Source organism: Helianthus annuus, chromosome 10 (genome assembly GCF_002127325.2).
Source record: "Helianthus annuus cultivar XRQ/B chromosome 10, HanXRQr2.0-SUNRISE, whole genome shotgun sequence".
Lineage (NCBI taxonomy): Eukaryota > Viridiplantae > Streptophyta > Magnoliopsida > Asterales > Asteraceae > Helianthus > Helianthus annuus.
This window is the reverse complement of record NC_035442.2, coordinates 181,245,045-181,259,519: the sequence shown is the minus strand read 5'-3', so window position 1 is coordinate 181,259,519 and position 14,475 is coordinate 181,245,045. Positions and strand designations below refer to the sequence as shown.

General features: G+C 35.9%; 1 protein-coding gene across 6 annotated transcripts in view; it reads left to right on the top strand.

Moving 5' to 3' along the window:
* The first annotated feature begins 2,522 nt into the window (after positions 1 to 2,522).
* LOC110887015 overlaps positions 2,523 to 14,475 on the top strand; it is a 59,941-nt gene continuing 47,988 nt past the window's right edge. For 2 of the 6 annotated variants that reach the window (XM_035978891.1, XM_035978893.1), the window contains exons 1-17: positions 2,523 to 2,741; positions 3,048 to 3,095; positions 4,092 to 4,178; positions 4,348 to 4,429; positions 4,892 to 4,995; positions 8,579 to 8,674; positions 8,768 to 8,815; positions 8,908 to 8,958; positions 9,163 to 9,266; positions 9,391 to 9,508; positions 10,185 to 10,286; positions 10,431 to 10,628; positions 11,093 to 11,250; positions 11,691 to 11,849; positions 12,522 to 12,614; positions 12,785 to 13,130; positions 13,336 to 13,449. In XM_035978891.1, the coding sequence (XP_035834784.1) occupies positions 4,164 to 4,178; positions 4,348 to 4,429; positions 4,892 to 4,995; positions 8,579 to 8,674; positions 8,768 to 8,815; positions 8,908 to 8,958; positions 9,163 to 9,266; positions 9,391 to 9,508; positions 10,185 to 10,286; positions 10,431 to 10,628; positions 11,093 to 11,250; positions 11,691 to 11,849; positions 12,522 to 12,614; positions 12,785 to 13,130; positions 13,336 to 13,449 (1,788 nt within the window). In that variant the 5' untranslated portion in view covers positions 2,523 to 2,741; positions 3,048 to 3,095; positions 4,092 to 4,163. Of the gene's footprint in view, positions 2,742 to 3,038; positions 3,096 to 4,091; positions 4,179 to 4,347; positions 4,430 to 4,891; positions 4,996 to 6,108; positions 6,461 to 8,578; positions 8,675 to 8,767; positions 8,816 to 8,907; positions 8,959 to 9,162; positions 9,267 to 9,390; positions 9,509 to 10,184; positions 10,287 to 10,430; positions 10,629 to 11,092; positions 11,251 to 11,690; positions 11,850 to 12,521; positions 12,615 to 12,784; positions 13,131 to 13,335; positions 13,450 to 14,475 lie in introns of those variants that run through there. The other 4 variants (XM_035978892.1, XM_022134916.2, XM_035978894.1 and 1 more) reach the window with 4 other exon arrangements.

Below are 14,475 nucleotides of genomic sequence, written 5' to 3'. Positions count from 1 at the left end.
AGCATATCATTTTCTTTTACATATATCTATTAGTTCATTTTCAATAACCAAACCGACATATCGACAAACAAAACGTTACTTACTTCATTTCAGCTTTATTACTCGAAACCGGACTGTTTTCAAAGATTTTTATAAAATAGTTATCCTCTTCCAAAAATTACCAAATTTTTACAGAATGTCACATATGTTCCAGGTTTTATTGTATAAAAATATCAAAGTCCAGTTCATTACCCATATTTTATAAAAAATCATTTTCTCGACTGCAATCAGATTTGTTACTTTCTGATAGCAGTTTACGGAAATATTCACTAAAAATTAACCGTAAGTCCGTTTGACGAAATTCCAGTTGGAGGGTCGTCCTGACAATTGGGTCCATCTACTGTAAAAATTTCATGAGTCGGTTTCACTCAGGTTTCAGGTTATGACTTTGAAAACAACACACTTTTTCTGCAGTAAAAATGCAGCTTGAGCTGCTGTCCAAAAATAGTCTTTTTAAAAATAGTAAACGGTCTCGAAAAATTATGATTCCAGTGACATTTGTTTAGTTATTCCAAAATACTCATTTTAGGCTTCAGAAAATCCGTTTTTCGATTTAAAATGATCCCGTTACAGCCTGTTGAAGTTGGCTAGAAATCCAACTCAGCAAGCTGTTTACATTGTAGAAGTGACTAAAAACGCGTCAACGATTGTTCTAACAACGGGTTTATCGAGAAATCAATGATCAAACAACATGCATACTTATACCAACATAATACAACCAGATTTTATCATTACATAAGTTTGTGTTTAGGTTCCTTGTTCACTTTCTCTTTGTGTTCTTGTTTTAAGCTTCATACAACAATGTTTCGAACAATCAACGTAGAAATGATTCATGAGCTAGATCGAAGACTTACTACTAGCACAAGGGCTAGGGATGAACTTGTGAACAAGAAATGATGGTGAAAGAGGTGATGATAATATTAGAACAAAGCTTCCTTGAAGTTCTTTCAACTTGCTACCTTCATGATCCACCTTCAAGGCTTGAATGGAGCTTGAGTATGATGAGAATGAAGATGATTAAGTGGTGGAGATGGTGATTTCAGCCATGGGGGTCCGAAAATGAGAGAGAGAGAGCAAGTGAGAGAGTGTAGGATCTTTGAAGTGATGATACTCTTCTACTTGTAATGATGTCAAATTTCTTGGCACTTGTAGCAATCAAAGGAGGTCCAATCACATTAAAAAGGAATATTTAGTTGGGATTTAGTGATGACTATGGGTGGGTCCCATATGTGGGCCGAAATTTGTGGGGGGGGGGTAAAATGTAAATTTTTATTATAAATAGGTGATTATTTAGAAGGTTTAGGGTATTTTCTAAAGTAGTAAGTGTATGACATATTTTATAGTGTGTGGGGATTCTTGAGACCATAATTAGTGAAAAATAATAAAGTAATGCTCTTGACAAAATTTTGGTGTCCCGGGTATTGTCCGGTTGTTCGGTTAAGTATCGTTCCGTTAAAGTGTTAAATTGTACCGCATAGCGTCTTTTGTGCATCTTTTTGTAACGAAATTAATTCCAACACTTAGGAAAGTGTCCAGGACCGTTTAGTCAATACTCTGTATAATATGAGTGTGTTAAAAGCTGAATTGTTACTGAAAATGCGGAATTCTGTATTTAAATTGCGTTTTAGGCACTTTCCGGCACTCAAACTATCACCTAGTGACATAGTCTTATGGTCCTCGCTTCCCTACGCTCCATACTGGTGTAGTGTTTTATCCCTGGCCCATACTGGCCTAAAAATAGTATCTGTCTAAGTGCTGGCATTGTCAGCATGTATCTGAGTTATTCGCTCACTGCACTAACTGTGCTTTGTGCATCAGGTTTGTCACTAAGAGTCTGTATGAAATAATTGAAGTGACTAAATGTAAAGAATGCACATGTATGTATATAACATAAACCAGTAAGCAGTTTAAGGCGTCAGATGTAATCAAGCACAGTCATTAAGCACATAATTAGGGTTAATTAATTCGTACAGTACCTGTAATTTTACGGGTTGTCACAGAACACAAAGGTTCTCCACGGACATTTGTCTTTAATCTTTAATATTATATAAATATATAAATAATAGGCATGAGCAAATGGTATAAAATACCGATCCCGATACCGATAATCCCGTCCTGACATGTTTCGGTATCGGAAACGGTATCCACATTTTGTTTTTTTCGGTATCGGTACGGTACGGTATCGGTAAAATACCGACTTTTACCCTCAAAGTACCGATACCGTACCAAACCGATATGTTCGGTACCGGTATCGGTATCAAGTATTCATGAAATTTCGGGATCAGAATTATCGGTATCGGGACAGAATCGGTATTTTCTCATCACTAAAATAAAATATATCTACATTCATTTCTCATCACTAAAATAAAATATATCTATATTTATTTTAAATATCATTAATTAATTGTGTAAAAAATTAGCCTAATATACACCAGTTGTCCATACATAAATATCGGCTAATTATCATCAAAAGAATTTGAATTTTGATCCCCCATAAAAAAATCAATTTCCTCCCAGTTTCCCCCAACAAATTAATTTACGTCCCTAATTCATCGATCTCAACCTCCGTTTGAACCCAAATCTAGCAACCTCTCCAATACTGTTCATCGGTATCCTGCTTCTATATAACCACCACTATAGACAATGCTGATGATTACCGACGGTGGTTCTCTACCATGATTCTCGAATTGCAGAAGCTTGAGGTAAGGATTCACGTATGCAATTTGAATGCTAATTTAGGTTTTTGATTTCAATTTCCTTGTTGAAGCGAAATTTATGTTGTTGACGACGCAAAATCACACCCATTGTTATATAATAAATAAATAAATAAATATAGTTATGTTGGTTTACCACACAAATGTGGATAAGGACGTTTGCAGGAGAATTTTAGACCCAACCAAAATAACATTTTTTAAGTGGACCCAATTTGACCCGGTAACCTGACCCGCCATTTTTGCTGGATTGTATTTTGACTTATGTTTGTTCAATGTGGTTTTGAGCTATGTAAGCCCCTGGTTTGAGCAATTTGGCACCTTCAGGCCTGCATTCATTTTCAGGCAAGTTTCTACTTCACTTGTTTGACTTGCTTGTTTTTAAGAAAATTTATAAGTAGAAAATCTGACACTGGTATGATAGCCGTTGATTTAAAATGGTTTTATTTGATGAGTTTTTATGTTTGAAACTTCTAGTGCTAAGTGCCAACTTTGATCATGATGTTAGTGTTTTCTTGAACCAACTCCATTGAAGTCATTATTTTTTATATTTTTATTTCAACATTAAACACCTATCATACTGCTTAATTTCACCAACTGTATCATGTTAACTGATTACAAACAATACCAAAGTTGTTCCTACATATCACTTGTTTCTAGGTCGGGTCTACCTAGGGCTGTAAATGAACCGAACGAACGTTAAGGATATAATAAGTTCACGGACAGTTCAAAAACACTTACCGAATGAGATTTTCAGTTCGTGTTCATTCATTAAGGAAAGAAACGTGTTCACGAACACAGATAAAATCAGCAAAGACGGCGGTGGCTAGAGGTGGATGGTGAGAGGGAGCGGCGCTAGACATTGAAGCCCTAATCGTTGAACGAAGGTCGATAGTATTTTTCGAGGTGAATAATGAGAATGAAAAGGGAGTGGTGCATAAAAAGGTGGAGACATGGTTTCATATTTTATTTGCTTGGGTACCTGAAAGGCGAACAGTTCGTTGAACGTTCGGTTCATTTACAGCCCTAGGTCTACCTCTTCGTAATTTATAATAACTAGTTTTTAACCTAATATCATGAAAATAAAATGGTAACCGCCGTACATGAAAATAAGAAGCAGGGATGGTTAAAGTTGCTAAAATAACAAAAGATGAAGGGGTTAAGCGACAATTGTTTGAAACCCGACCGGGATCTAAACTCAGAAAATTGATGAATAAAAAGCATGGAACAGTTGATACACACATTTTCCTTGTCTTTCTCTTCCGTAAATTGTTTGGTGATATTCTTGTTCAATCATTTTGTCATTGTCCATATCTATCTGATCTCCTTTTCTTTGATCAGCTACATGATTCGTTTCACGTATCAATGCATGCGCTTCGTTAGAGATTGAATCCATACCCTAACCTAATCGCCATGTTCGAAGCACACGTAAGAATTTTCATATTTACACGAATCTCTTTATTATAACTTTGTATGTAGCTATTTTTATTTTTTGTTATTTTCATCACAATATATTATTCTTCATCTTTGTATGCCGCCAATAAAAGTTATCAAGTACATTATGAAAGTTAATATTGGAGTTTGCTTATGCTTTTAGGTACTGCATTTGCTTCGAAGATATTTGGGTGAATATGTCCACGGACTTTCATCAGAGGCTCTAAGAATTAGCGTGTGGAAAGGTTTGTGAAAGGTTTTTGTAACTTTGTATCTTTATTTAAATTTTCAGACTACCATTAAGTTCATATTGTAAAGGTAGTGTCTATATTTCTAAGGTACCAAAAAGAATCGTGAAAGGATGGCTATTGTTAATGGCCTAATATAATCTTCAACACATTTAGGTCACTTTTTATTGGGAATTTACTAGTCGAACTCATGGCTGTATGCGTGGACGTGGCTAGCTAAGAGAGCAACTCGAGTTAAGGAGTTGATAAGTTAAACAACATTAACTAATTAGTGGATTATTATCTAGTATCCTATTGACTATTCGTGTTATGTGTCCTATTAGTAATCAAGTTTTATATGGAATCTTACTCTTGCATTGATTTTTTTTTTCTGTAGTAGTATTTGCTTGTTTGGGTGGTATGCATATATCCGTGGTTAATTGTTTGTGAGATCGTTCTAATAGCCTGTTATGTTTTTAGGTGATGTGGTACTCAAAGACTTGAAATTGAAGGCAGATGCACTCAATTCATTAAAGCTTCCTGTTATTGTAAAAGCTGGCTTCGTTGGTACCATAACATTGCAGGTACATCCTTACACTTTACTTGCTGATATGGTTGTCTTATGGACTTCTGCTTCGTTTTGCTCTCAATTCATTCTGATATTGTAGATTATGGACAATTTTTGTGCTGTGCATGTGTTGCTCTGCGTTGTACCTTGCTTGTTACAGTCTAATTAACATTTGTTTTACTATCAAGAATTCTTTCATTTTTTGTGCTGGGCAAAAAATCCCAGCTAATATCATCAACAGGGCCTCTTACAACTATCATCCCTCTCGAATACATTATACATATGAAGCATTTTCTTTCCGTGGCTGTAGCTTTTGTGCTACTATTGTGCTCCATCTTTTCTAGTGAAGCATGTTCTCGCAACTTTTATTGGTTTTTCTTTTGTCGGGTACATGAAATGAAAGTGCAAGATCATGCTTCGCTAGAAAATATTTGATCATGTTTGTCATAATTAGTTTCATGCGGTCTGTCTTTCTGTTTGATAAAGTTTTCAATCTATTTGATCGCTTTTGTCATATTATTAATCCTAAATAAATTGTTAGTAACTTTATGTTGGAAAAAGCTTCCTTTTTCCCATCAACAGCAATGCCTGGAATAGTTTATTTATATACTATCATCTTAGTTACATCAATTTTTTAAGAGTTAAATGCCTGGTTGGTCCCTGTGGTTTGCAAAATTTGCAGACTTCGTCCCAAGGGTTCACTAATTACACACTTGGTCCTGGTGGTTGCAATTTTTGCACTCGGATGATCCTTATCACTAACCTATGTTAGTTTTCTTAGTTTTATAGGTATGTGAAATGACTAGTTTACCCCTGAGATATTAAAATAAAGGGTAAATTACACTTTTCGTCCTTTATGTTTGTATCGGATTGCAATAGATGACCTTTAAATTCAATAATTACAGTCGCAGTCCTTTATTTGGAAAATGTATTACACCCTAGGTCCTTTAGCACAAACCAGGTTAAAAATTTCAGTTAATTATGGCATGTGTTATGCACATGAGGGTATATTAGTAATTTTACTATTATATCTTTTTTATTCTTTCTTTCATTTTCACAGTCACACACAATCCAAACTCTTATCCCCTTAATCTTTCTTCTCTATCTAGAACACCTGTAACCTAAAGTCTCACCACCACCCTGTAACCACCACTTTCTCTCTCTCACACAACCAAACCCCCACCATTGCCCCCATCTTCAAAGTGAGATCTATGTAAGTTTCTCTCTCCATGGCCAAATCTCACCTTCGAGAAACCCACCCGCAACCAAACCTTGTCTCCATCCCCACCATCGGAACCCTAGTTCCGCCCCTCTTTCCTCTTTAAAATCTGAACTTGCTATCGATTTCTCTGGTCGTAGGTCAACCCGGTTCGTTTCCAAGATACATTTGCGTCGCGGTTAGACACTCGGTTTCAGCCGAAGAAGCTATGCAGGAGCTGATTCGGGACACCGGTGATGATCGGTTGATTGAAAATGTGTTGGTTAGTTTTCAGATGAAATTATGTGGGTCTGATGATTATAACTTCTTGTTGAGGGAACTGGGTAATTAAAGTTGAGGGAACTGGGTAATTAAAACAAGTGTTAGTAGTGTGCTTGGTAGATTGGGGAAAGTTAAATTAGCTAAAAAAGTGTTTGAAACGATTGTTAGCGAAGGATAACACTATTTATGCTTATTCTGCTTTGATTAGTGCTTATGTGGAAAGTGGGTAATGTGATGATGGAATACGTTTTGGAGGATGCTGCTTCTAGTGGTGTATATATGGATTTTGCAAATAATGGGGAAATGACAGCAAAGAATATCATGGCTAATGGTGGGTGGTTGATGCTGGTGGTGGTGGGTGTTTGAGAGAGAGAGAGAACTCTGGAAAGATGGATTTATAATGGGAAAAGACAATACTACCCTTATGTGCTTATTTTTAACTAAAACTTTTAACTGGGTTAGTGCTAAAGGATTAAGAGTGTAATGCTTTTAACAAAAAAAGGACTGTGACTGTAATTATTAAAGTTAAAGGTCATCCGTTGCAATCTGATACAAACATAAAGGACGAAATGTGTAATTTATCCTAAAATAAATAAAACTATCTTCTTCCATCCCTTTCTCCCACCCTCACAAAAACCCTACCACCACACCTGCTACTAACACCACCGCCCCTGCTGGTCGGAGACGGTGGCTATGGGACTACATTCGGATTTGTATCTGGCACTTTGAACAAATTAAGGGTTTCCACTTCATCATCACCTTGAACAACAAGTTTTTGGTTGAACCTGATGAAGCCGATCAAAACCCCTAACTGGAAAAAAACGAGCGGTCACCGTGTAGATCTTGAACTAGCGAAGCCATTGGTTGCTGACAAAACTTCTGCAAAACCAGTCTGACACATAGGTGCTTTTTTTCTTTTCCATTCTTCTTGGATTTGGTCAGGAGAGAGATCCAATCTCATTTCTCGTTAATGTAGACGGGGATGATGGTGGTGGTTATGGTCGGTGGAGAGAGAGGGGTAAGAGTTATGTGGAGGTGGATCTGGTCGGGTTGTTGTGGTGGTTGGGTGTTGGTGATGGTTGTGGTGGTCGGGTGGTGGTGATGGTGGTAGTTGGTGAGGCAGGTGGTGGTGAGGCGGTGGCTAATGGTAGCCGTAGAGAGGGAGAGAGATCCCGGAGAAAGGGAAGGAAGAATATAGTTTTATTTATTTTAATATCTCAGGCGTAATCTAGTCATTTCACATACCTTTAACTAAGAAAACTAACATAGGTTAGTGATAAGGATCACCCGAGTGCAAAATTTGCAACCACTGGGACCAAGTGTGTAATAGTGAACCCTTGGGACCAAGTCTGCACTTTTCGCAAACCACATGGACCAACCAGGCATTTAACTCATTTTTAATGTTGGATTTCATTAAAATTATGTTCAACAAGTGTTGGAAATATTTTGTCAAATAGAAAGCCAAAAATAACTTTTTTTTTCTTAGTATTTGTAATTGTTCAAATCAATTTTGTTTGTAAAAAAGTTTGATTTACTTTGTAGAACATGATCAGTTATAAAAGTGTGATTAAAAATAATTGAATAGTATTATATATTTAGATAATGGTATTTTAATATCCTTAGAATTGTTTTTTATATAACTTAATATTATATGACTGGAGGCCTTAAATCTTAAGATGTCCCAAGGAAGAGGCTTTACTTGCCTTATGTTTATTCAACCATGTCATGGAGGTACATTTGTTTTTGTTTTTTTAAGTGATAATAAGCGAGAAACCATGATCATGTAAAGCTTGAAGACTATAACAAGATAAACTTGTTTTACTGGCAACTAAAATAATGGCTAGGGAACCCAAAACCAGAGTGCATGGTCTTGTTTTTTCCGGGAATTACTTACATATTCATCATCCTTGTCTTGAACCTGTCACTATCATTTTTCAATGTAGCTTCTATCTCGTCTTGAGCTTTTAAGTTGTACTAGTTTTGTTCTTGGTGGATTTAATAAAAGAACTATCAGGGACCTTAAATGTCTTATTATGCTTTGATGCACTTGTTTCTTAGTAATCTCTGTCTCACTATCTGAGTGAACAATTCAGTTTCTATTACTTTGACATTAAATTAGGTTCCATGGAAAGGTCTTGGCAAAGAGCCTGTGATAGTTCTTATTGACCGTGTGTTCGTTCTTGCTCATCCTGATTCTGATGGAAGGTCTCTTACGGTAAACCGCAATATGTTATGTTTTCAAGGTTCACTTCTTCATTTAAAATTGATCTTGGTTGATTAGGTAGGTATTTATTTCTTTATTTTGCAGCCTGAGGAGCGTGAAAAGATTTTCGAAGCGAAACTTCAACAGATTGAGGTCTTATATTGCTTTTCTCCTTTGAGATCGTTTGTTCTAAGTTGTCTCAAATATATATATATATTTTTGCTAAATATTCAATTGTCTTGCAGGAAGCCGAGTCAGCAACTCTTGATGCAATATCAAAATCAAAGCTTGGAAACGTATGTGTTACCCGTGTCAGTTGCATAGTATTTATATGTTTCTCAGCAGTTAACCTCTTTACAATAGTAGCCTGACTAATCTCTTTCATACCCTTTTTCTTTTAAATCTGTTCATTTCTTTAAAGAAACACTACAGTAGGTTTTTGAACGCTGGCAGTGTTTCCATTACTGTCTTCTGAGCATGCCATCTTCTATTGTTTGCAGTCAGCTGCTGGGAATTCATGGTTGGGTTCCATGATTGGTACAATAATAGGAAATCTGAAGATTTCAATCGGAAATGTCCATATCAGATATGAGGATCCTATTAGGTTGGTGTACATCCATATGTTGGGAGTCACATTTCATCCTTAGTTTAGTGAAAGTATTTTTTTTTTTTTGTTCAATGTACCTGCTTTGCTTTCCCCTTGATTAGATAAGCTTTTTTACGTTCAGCAATCCAGGACATCCTTTTGCTGTTGGTATCACTCTGGCAAAGCTTGCTGCTTTTACAGTGGACGAGAAGGGGAATGAAACATTTGACACGAGTGGTGCTCTTGATAAGTTGCGAAAGGTCAGCTCCTTCTGCCATCCTTTTAAATCCTGATCTCACTAGAACATAGTTGTAATCTGGTTGATGCAATTGGTTAGCACGGTTTTACTAGTTTTTAAGGTGATGCAACCTTTTTAGAGATATTTTGTACAAGATGACACTGGATGTTCTGAACTTCACACTTTTGTTGCTTTACCAGTTTCAGCTCTTTGGAAGCTTTTATTTAATGAGTTTTAAGTGATGGCCAAGTAGGTGATGTATACGCATAACCTCATTGTTGGGGCATTCTAGGCCTCTTATGCATTTTTTCAAGAAAGAAAGAGATTTATATATGCTATATAAGCTTTACTTCATTGGAACTTATCTTCCTGCTTGATCAGTTCTAGCATCAATAGAAGTTCTGGCTGATTTGTCAGTTGGATATGCATTTGCATTTGGTTGTGTCAGTTATATTCAGTTACATTAGTTTGAATATCTTGTAGTCAGATGCTGGAGACAGTTATTGTACTGTTGTTGCTTTTCACACTTTTTTCCTTGAAAGGGTAAAAATATGAAGCTATTCCCGCCTTTATAGGAATTTTAAACTCAGTTAAAATTATACTGTCACGTTCATGTTAGATGCCTTCTGCTTTTTTATGCAGCCTTAGGCAAAATGTGAAGTTTGTTTTGCTGACATCTTAACATTTTTTTTTTGTAGTCATTGCAACTTGAAAGGCTTGCAATCTATCATGATTCCAACCGACTTCCTTGGAACATGGACAAAAAATGGGAAGACCTCAGTCCCAAGGATTGGGTTGAGGTATGGTCCTTAATCTGTGCTACTAGTGGGCTCCATATAATTTAATATGCATTCTTACTCCCGCATTACCATATTCGATTTCTTCGTATATTAGATGTTAGTAATGCGGTAGATATTTAAGACTTCACCTTTCATAAATTTTAGATATTTGAAGATGGAATAAATGAACCGGCCAAGGGTCATAAATTTTCCAAATGGGCTGGAGATCGCAGCTACTTAGTTTCACCAATCAATGGTGTTCTTAAGTATCACCGTTTGGGGAATTCTGAGAGAACTAATGCAGATACGCCTTTCGAGGAGGCCCATCTTATCCTTAGTGACGTTTCTTTGGCACTCACAGAGGTAATTGTCCTTGACTTCTAATGAGCTTGTGCGTGCTCTTTTAATTTTGTCATGGGATTGCTTTGGATTTTTCATTATTTCAAAATGCATTCAAAGAAGTGGATGGGCTTATGTCATCATTGTGGACTTGTGGTTGTATTCTGTCCACTTTGTTTGTACCTGGACAAGTTAACCGTTTCACGTCCATCATTTAAAACATGTAGGACAACACTTCTATGGCTGCATAAGCAAAGTTTTCGTTTAAACTTTGGCTTAGCTAAAAATTCTCTATTGGCTGTGATACATCTTTGCTCATTGCTAGAAAATTGTGATCTAATAATTTGGCTATGTTATCACTTCTTTTCAATGATTCAGTGAGGGTACTCATTTTTCATCCTCTTCCAAATCCCAATCCTCTCGTTTTTTTTTGTGTGTTTATCTGAGGCAGTATTCTGATTGTTTGAATATGAAAAATTGCTTTACAGGCTCAGTATTATGACTGGATTCGACTTCTTGAGGTCATAAAAAGATATAAAATATATATAGAGGTGTCACATTTAAGGCCTGTGGTGTCTGTTACCGAGGGTCCTAAACTGTGGTGGAATTATGCGGCTCAAGCAGCATTGCAGCAAAAGAAAATGTGGTAATCATACATGTTTTGAAGATTGCTAGATAATTTGACCTTTTCCTTTATGCTGCCTTTCTTCCAAAATTATAGAAACGTCCCGAATTTCATGGGCAAATGAGATCCATATTCTACATTTTCTTTTTTTAAAAAATCATTCTTCCGTTTATAAAGAACATGACACTGTACTCTTGTTTTCTGATACTCCATTTGGATCCAAAAGATGACTTGTTGACCATGTAAGTCCAAATGCGTCTCCAGTTTTGGAACTTAAGAGCAACTGATGAAAGATGCTTAGATAGTTCCGCTGCTCAAATTTTCTTTCTCTTCATTCTTTTGTTAATTATGTTGGTACAGGACAGCTTAGATAATTATATCAGTATCTGCATGTTATATATTGTGCTTGTTGGTTTTCAACTTTTCATGTGCTGATAAATTGTTTATGCGTGTTAAATCAGCTATAGGTTATCTTGGGCCCAAATTCAACACTTCTGCCGTCTTCGAAGGCGATATATCCAGCTGTATGCTGGTTCACTGCAAGAGTCATCAGATTCTGATGACACTGAACTTAGAAGTATTGAGAGAGATCTTGATCCAAAAGTAATTCTCTTGTGGAGGTATGTCCTAGTTGCCAATGGCTTTACTTTTGTGTTTCTTGGCATGCCACATGGTTATTCCATACATGTGTACTTTAATTGGTTCTGTAACTAGGGGATTAATGAATCGAACTGAACAGCAGATGGCTTCTTTAGTATTGGGCATACTTATTTAATGGAATATTTTTTATATTTCCAAAACTTTTCTTGTTTCTACATTTCTTCAGTTATATTATATGTCAGATTGCTCTATCTTACTTTTTCATCATAGGCTCTCATTCCAATTTCTGTCCTTTTGGTTTCCCTGGGAACTTTGTTGGGCCATGCGATAAAAGCTTAACTGCCGTCTAATATACTTGTTTTCCTAAAAGTTAGTTCTCTTTTAGATTGCTCGGTCATCATCTTTTATTAATAGACACAGAGAAGCTTCGTTATTACTTATAGCGTGGCAAGACCTTGATTTCATGGTTGCATAAGCTGCAAAGATTTCTAGATGTCTGTCCTATGATACATATGCACTAGTCATGTATGGAGATATTTTATGTGTGGGTAGCATTGTGTATAATGCTTGTTCATACTCAACTACTCAAGACACATTTGATCACAGATACCTCTTTCTTTTGTTTCATGATTATACGTGTGTGCTTTCTCTGATTGGATCTTTTTGGATGATTTTTGTTGCTGATCTTTCAGGTTTCTTGCGCATGCAAAAGTTGAATCTGTAAAATCAAAGGAAGAAGCTGAACAAAGGATGCTTAAAAAGAATAGTTGGTTCTCGCTTGGATGGTGTGTTAATCTTCCCATCTTCAGAAACTTTTTTGTCTTCTTTTCTTTCTAATGTTTGCAATTGTTTTTTTTTTTTTCATTTTCCAAGATCATCTATCATTTTGCTTTGTTGCACACTTGTACTAAGTAGTAACATATAGTTGCACCCTATTACGTTTCCTTCAATTCAGGCGTTCTGCTTCATCCGATGAGCAAGATGCTCCTGAGGGATCTCAAACTGCTGTGGACGGATTGAGTAAAGAAGAATGGCAGGCACTTAATAATATATTGAGTTCCCAACCAGATGAAGATTTGGCATCACAATCCGGAAAAGATATGCAAAATATGACACAACGCATGGTCATTGTGTCCATTGGTCAAGCTGCTTTGAGAATTATTAATATAAATGAAACTGAACTTGTATGTGGTAGATTTGAACAACTTCAAGTATCTGCAAAGTTTAAACATAGAAGCATTTATTGTGATCTGACATTGAAGTTCTATGGATTGTCTGCACCTGAAGGTCGACTTTGTCAGGTCTGTTTTGGAATATTAACATTTGAATTCAGTTACTTGCTTTTAGTTTGAATTATTATTAAGTAGAGGTGCTGTTGGCTGGCTTCTGATTCTTGCATTTACTGTAAATATCATAGTAATATTTTCTCTTTTGCAAATCACATTATTATGAGTCACCTTTTTGTTCTGCTTTTCATTCTTATGTGAAATAAACTTCCATTTGTAGAGCGTCTCCAGTCAGCATAAGGCGAATGCTTTGGGTGCTAGTTTTGTATATTTACCTGTTGGAGAGAATCTAGATTGGAGGCTTTCAGCAACAATATCTCCTTGCCATGTCACGGTAATTTTGTTCTTGATATTACTAATAATAAATCATATTCTATTTGGTGAAAGAAAGTTACATGTCTCTGCATTCTTTTGGGTTTTCTCATTGATTTTAATTTTTTTAGTACCTCGTATTGTTTATCTGTCTTGAATTATTCATTCATACTTTTATCTTAATGTTTTTTGTATACTTCATTTGTTGGGACTATTATCAATTATGTGTTTTGAGGCTCACAGATTCCTTCATTTATTGTTGTTAACAGCTCTCACTATCTTATAGTTCACTAAAACTAGATGTTTGACACTTGAGTTGATTGGCACAGACTTTGTAATCTGGAAGCAATGAATGAATGAATCCATGTTTAAAAAATCAAGTATAATATCAAAAGCATAGAATATTTTCTTTGATTTGGCTAGAATTTGGTGCTATATTCAACTCAAATATGTTGTATCTAGATGTTATCATGAGATGTCAGACATCTTGTGAATCTCTACTATTTAACTTTCTGCTTCACTCTGGAGATCCATCTATTTAATCCTGTATGTGAGAAGTTGGGCATGGATAATGTATATGCTTTCACTCTAGAAGTGTTAGATCTTGAAGATATATATATGGATATCTCATTCTGTTTGTCATAAGGTTTCTTGTCTCAGCCAATGTCCAGCAGATGTAATTTATAAACACGTGTGTTGATTCTCGATTTCTATTGAAAGTGACACATCTGCAGAATATTTTATGACAAGAAAGTACTAAGAACGTTTTAGAAAATACCATCTTACACATGCTCCTTGTTATCTCTTTCAGCCTTCTATGTGTTTCTAGTAAATGGCTATGTGGCGTTATTGGTTGCTTATCGTGTGTTCGAATGGCCACGAGAGTATGGCGAGGTTTAGTGGAATGAGTACATTGTTATTTCCTTCAAGGTCAAGTTTTTCATAATATTTCTGAAACCTAAATTTGGAAGCGATACAATGATTATTTGACGACTCATATCTTCTATAAGCACAAACGCTATCTTTTTGTACTTGTGTGTAATTGCTT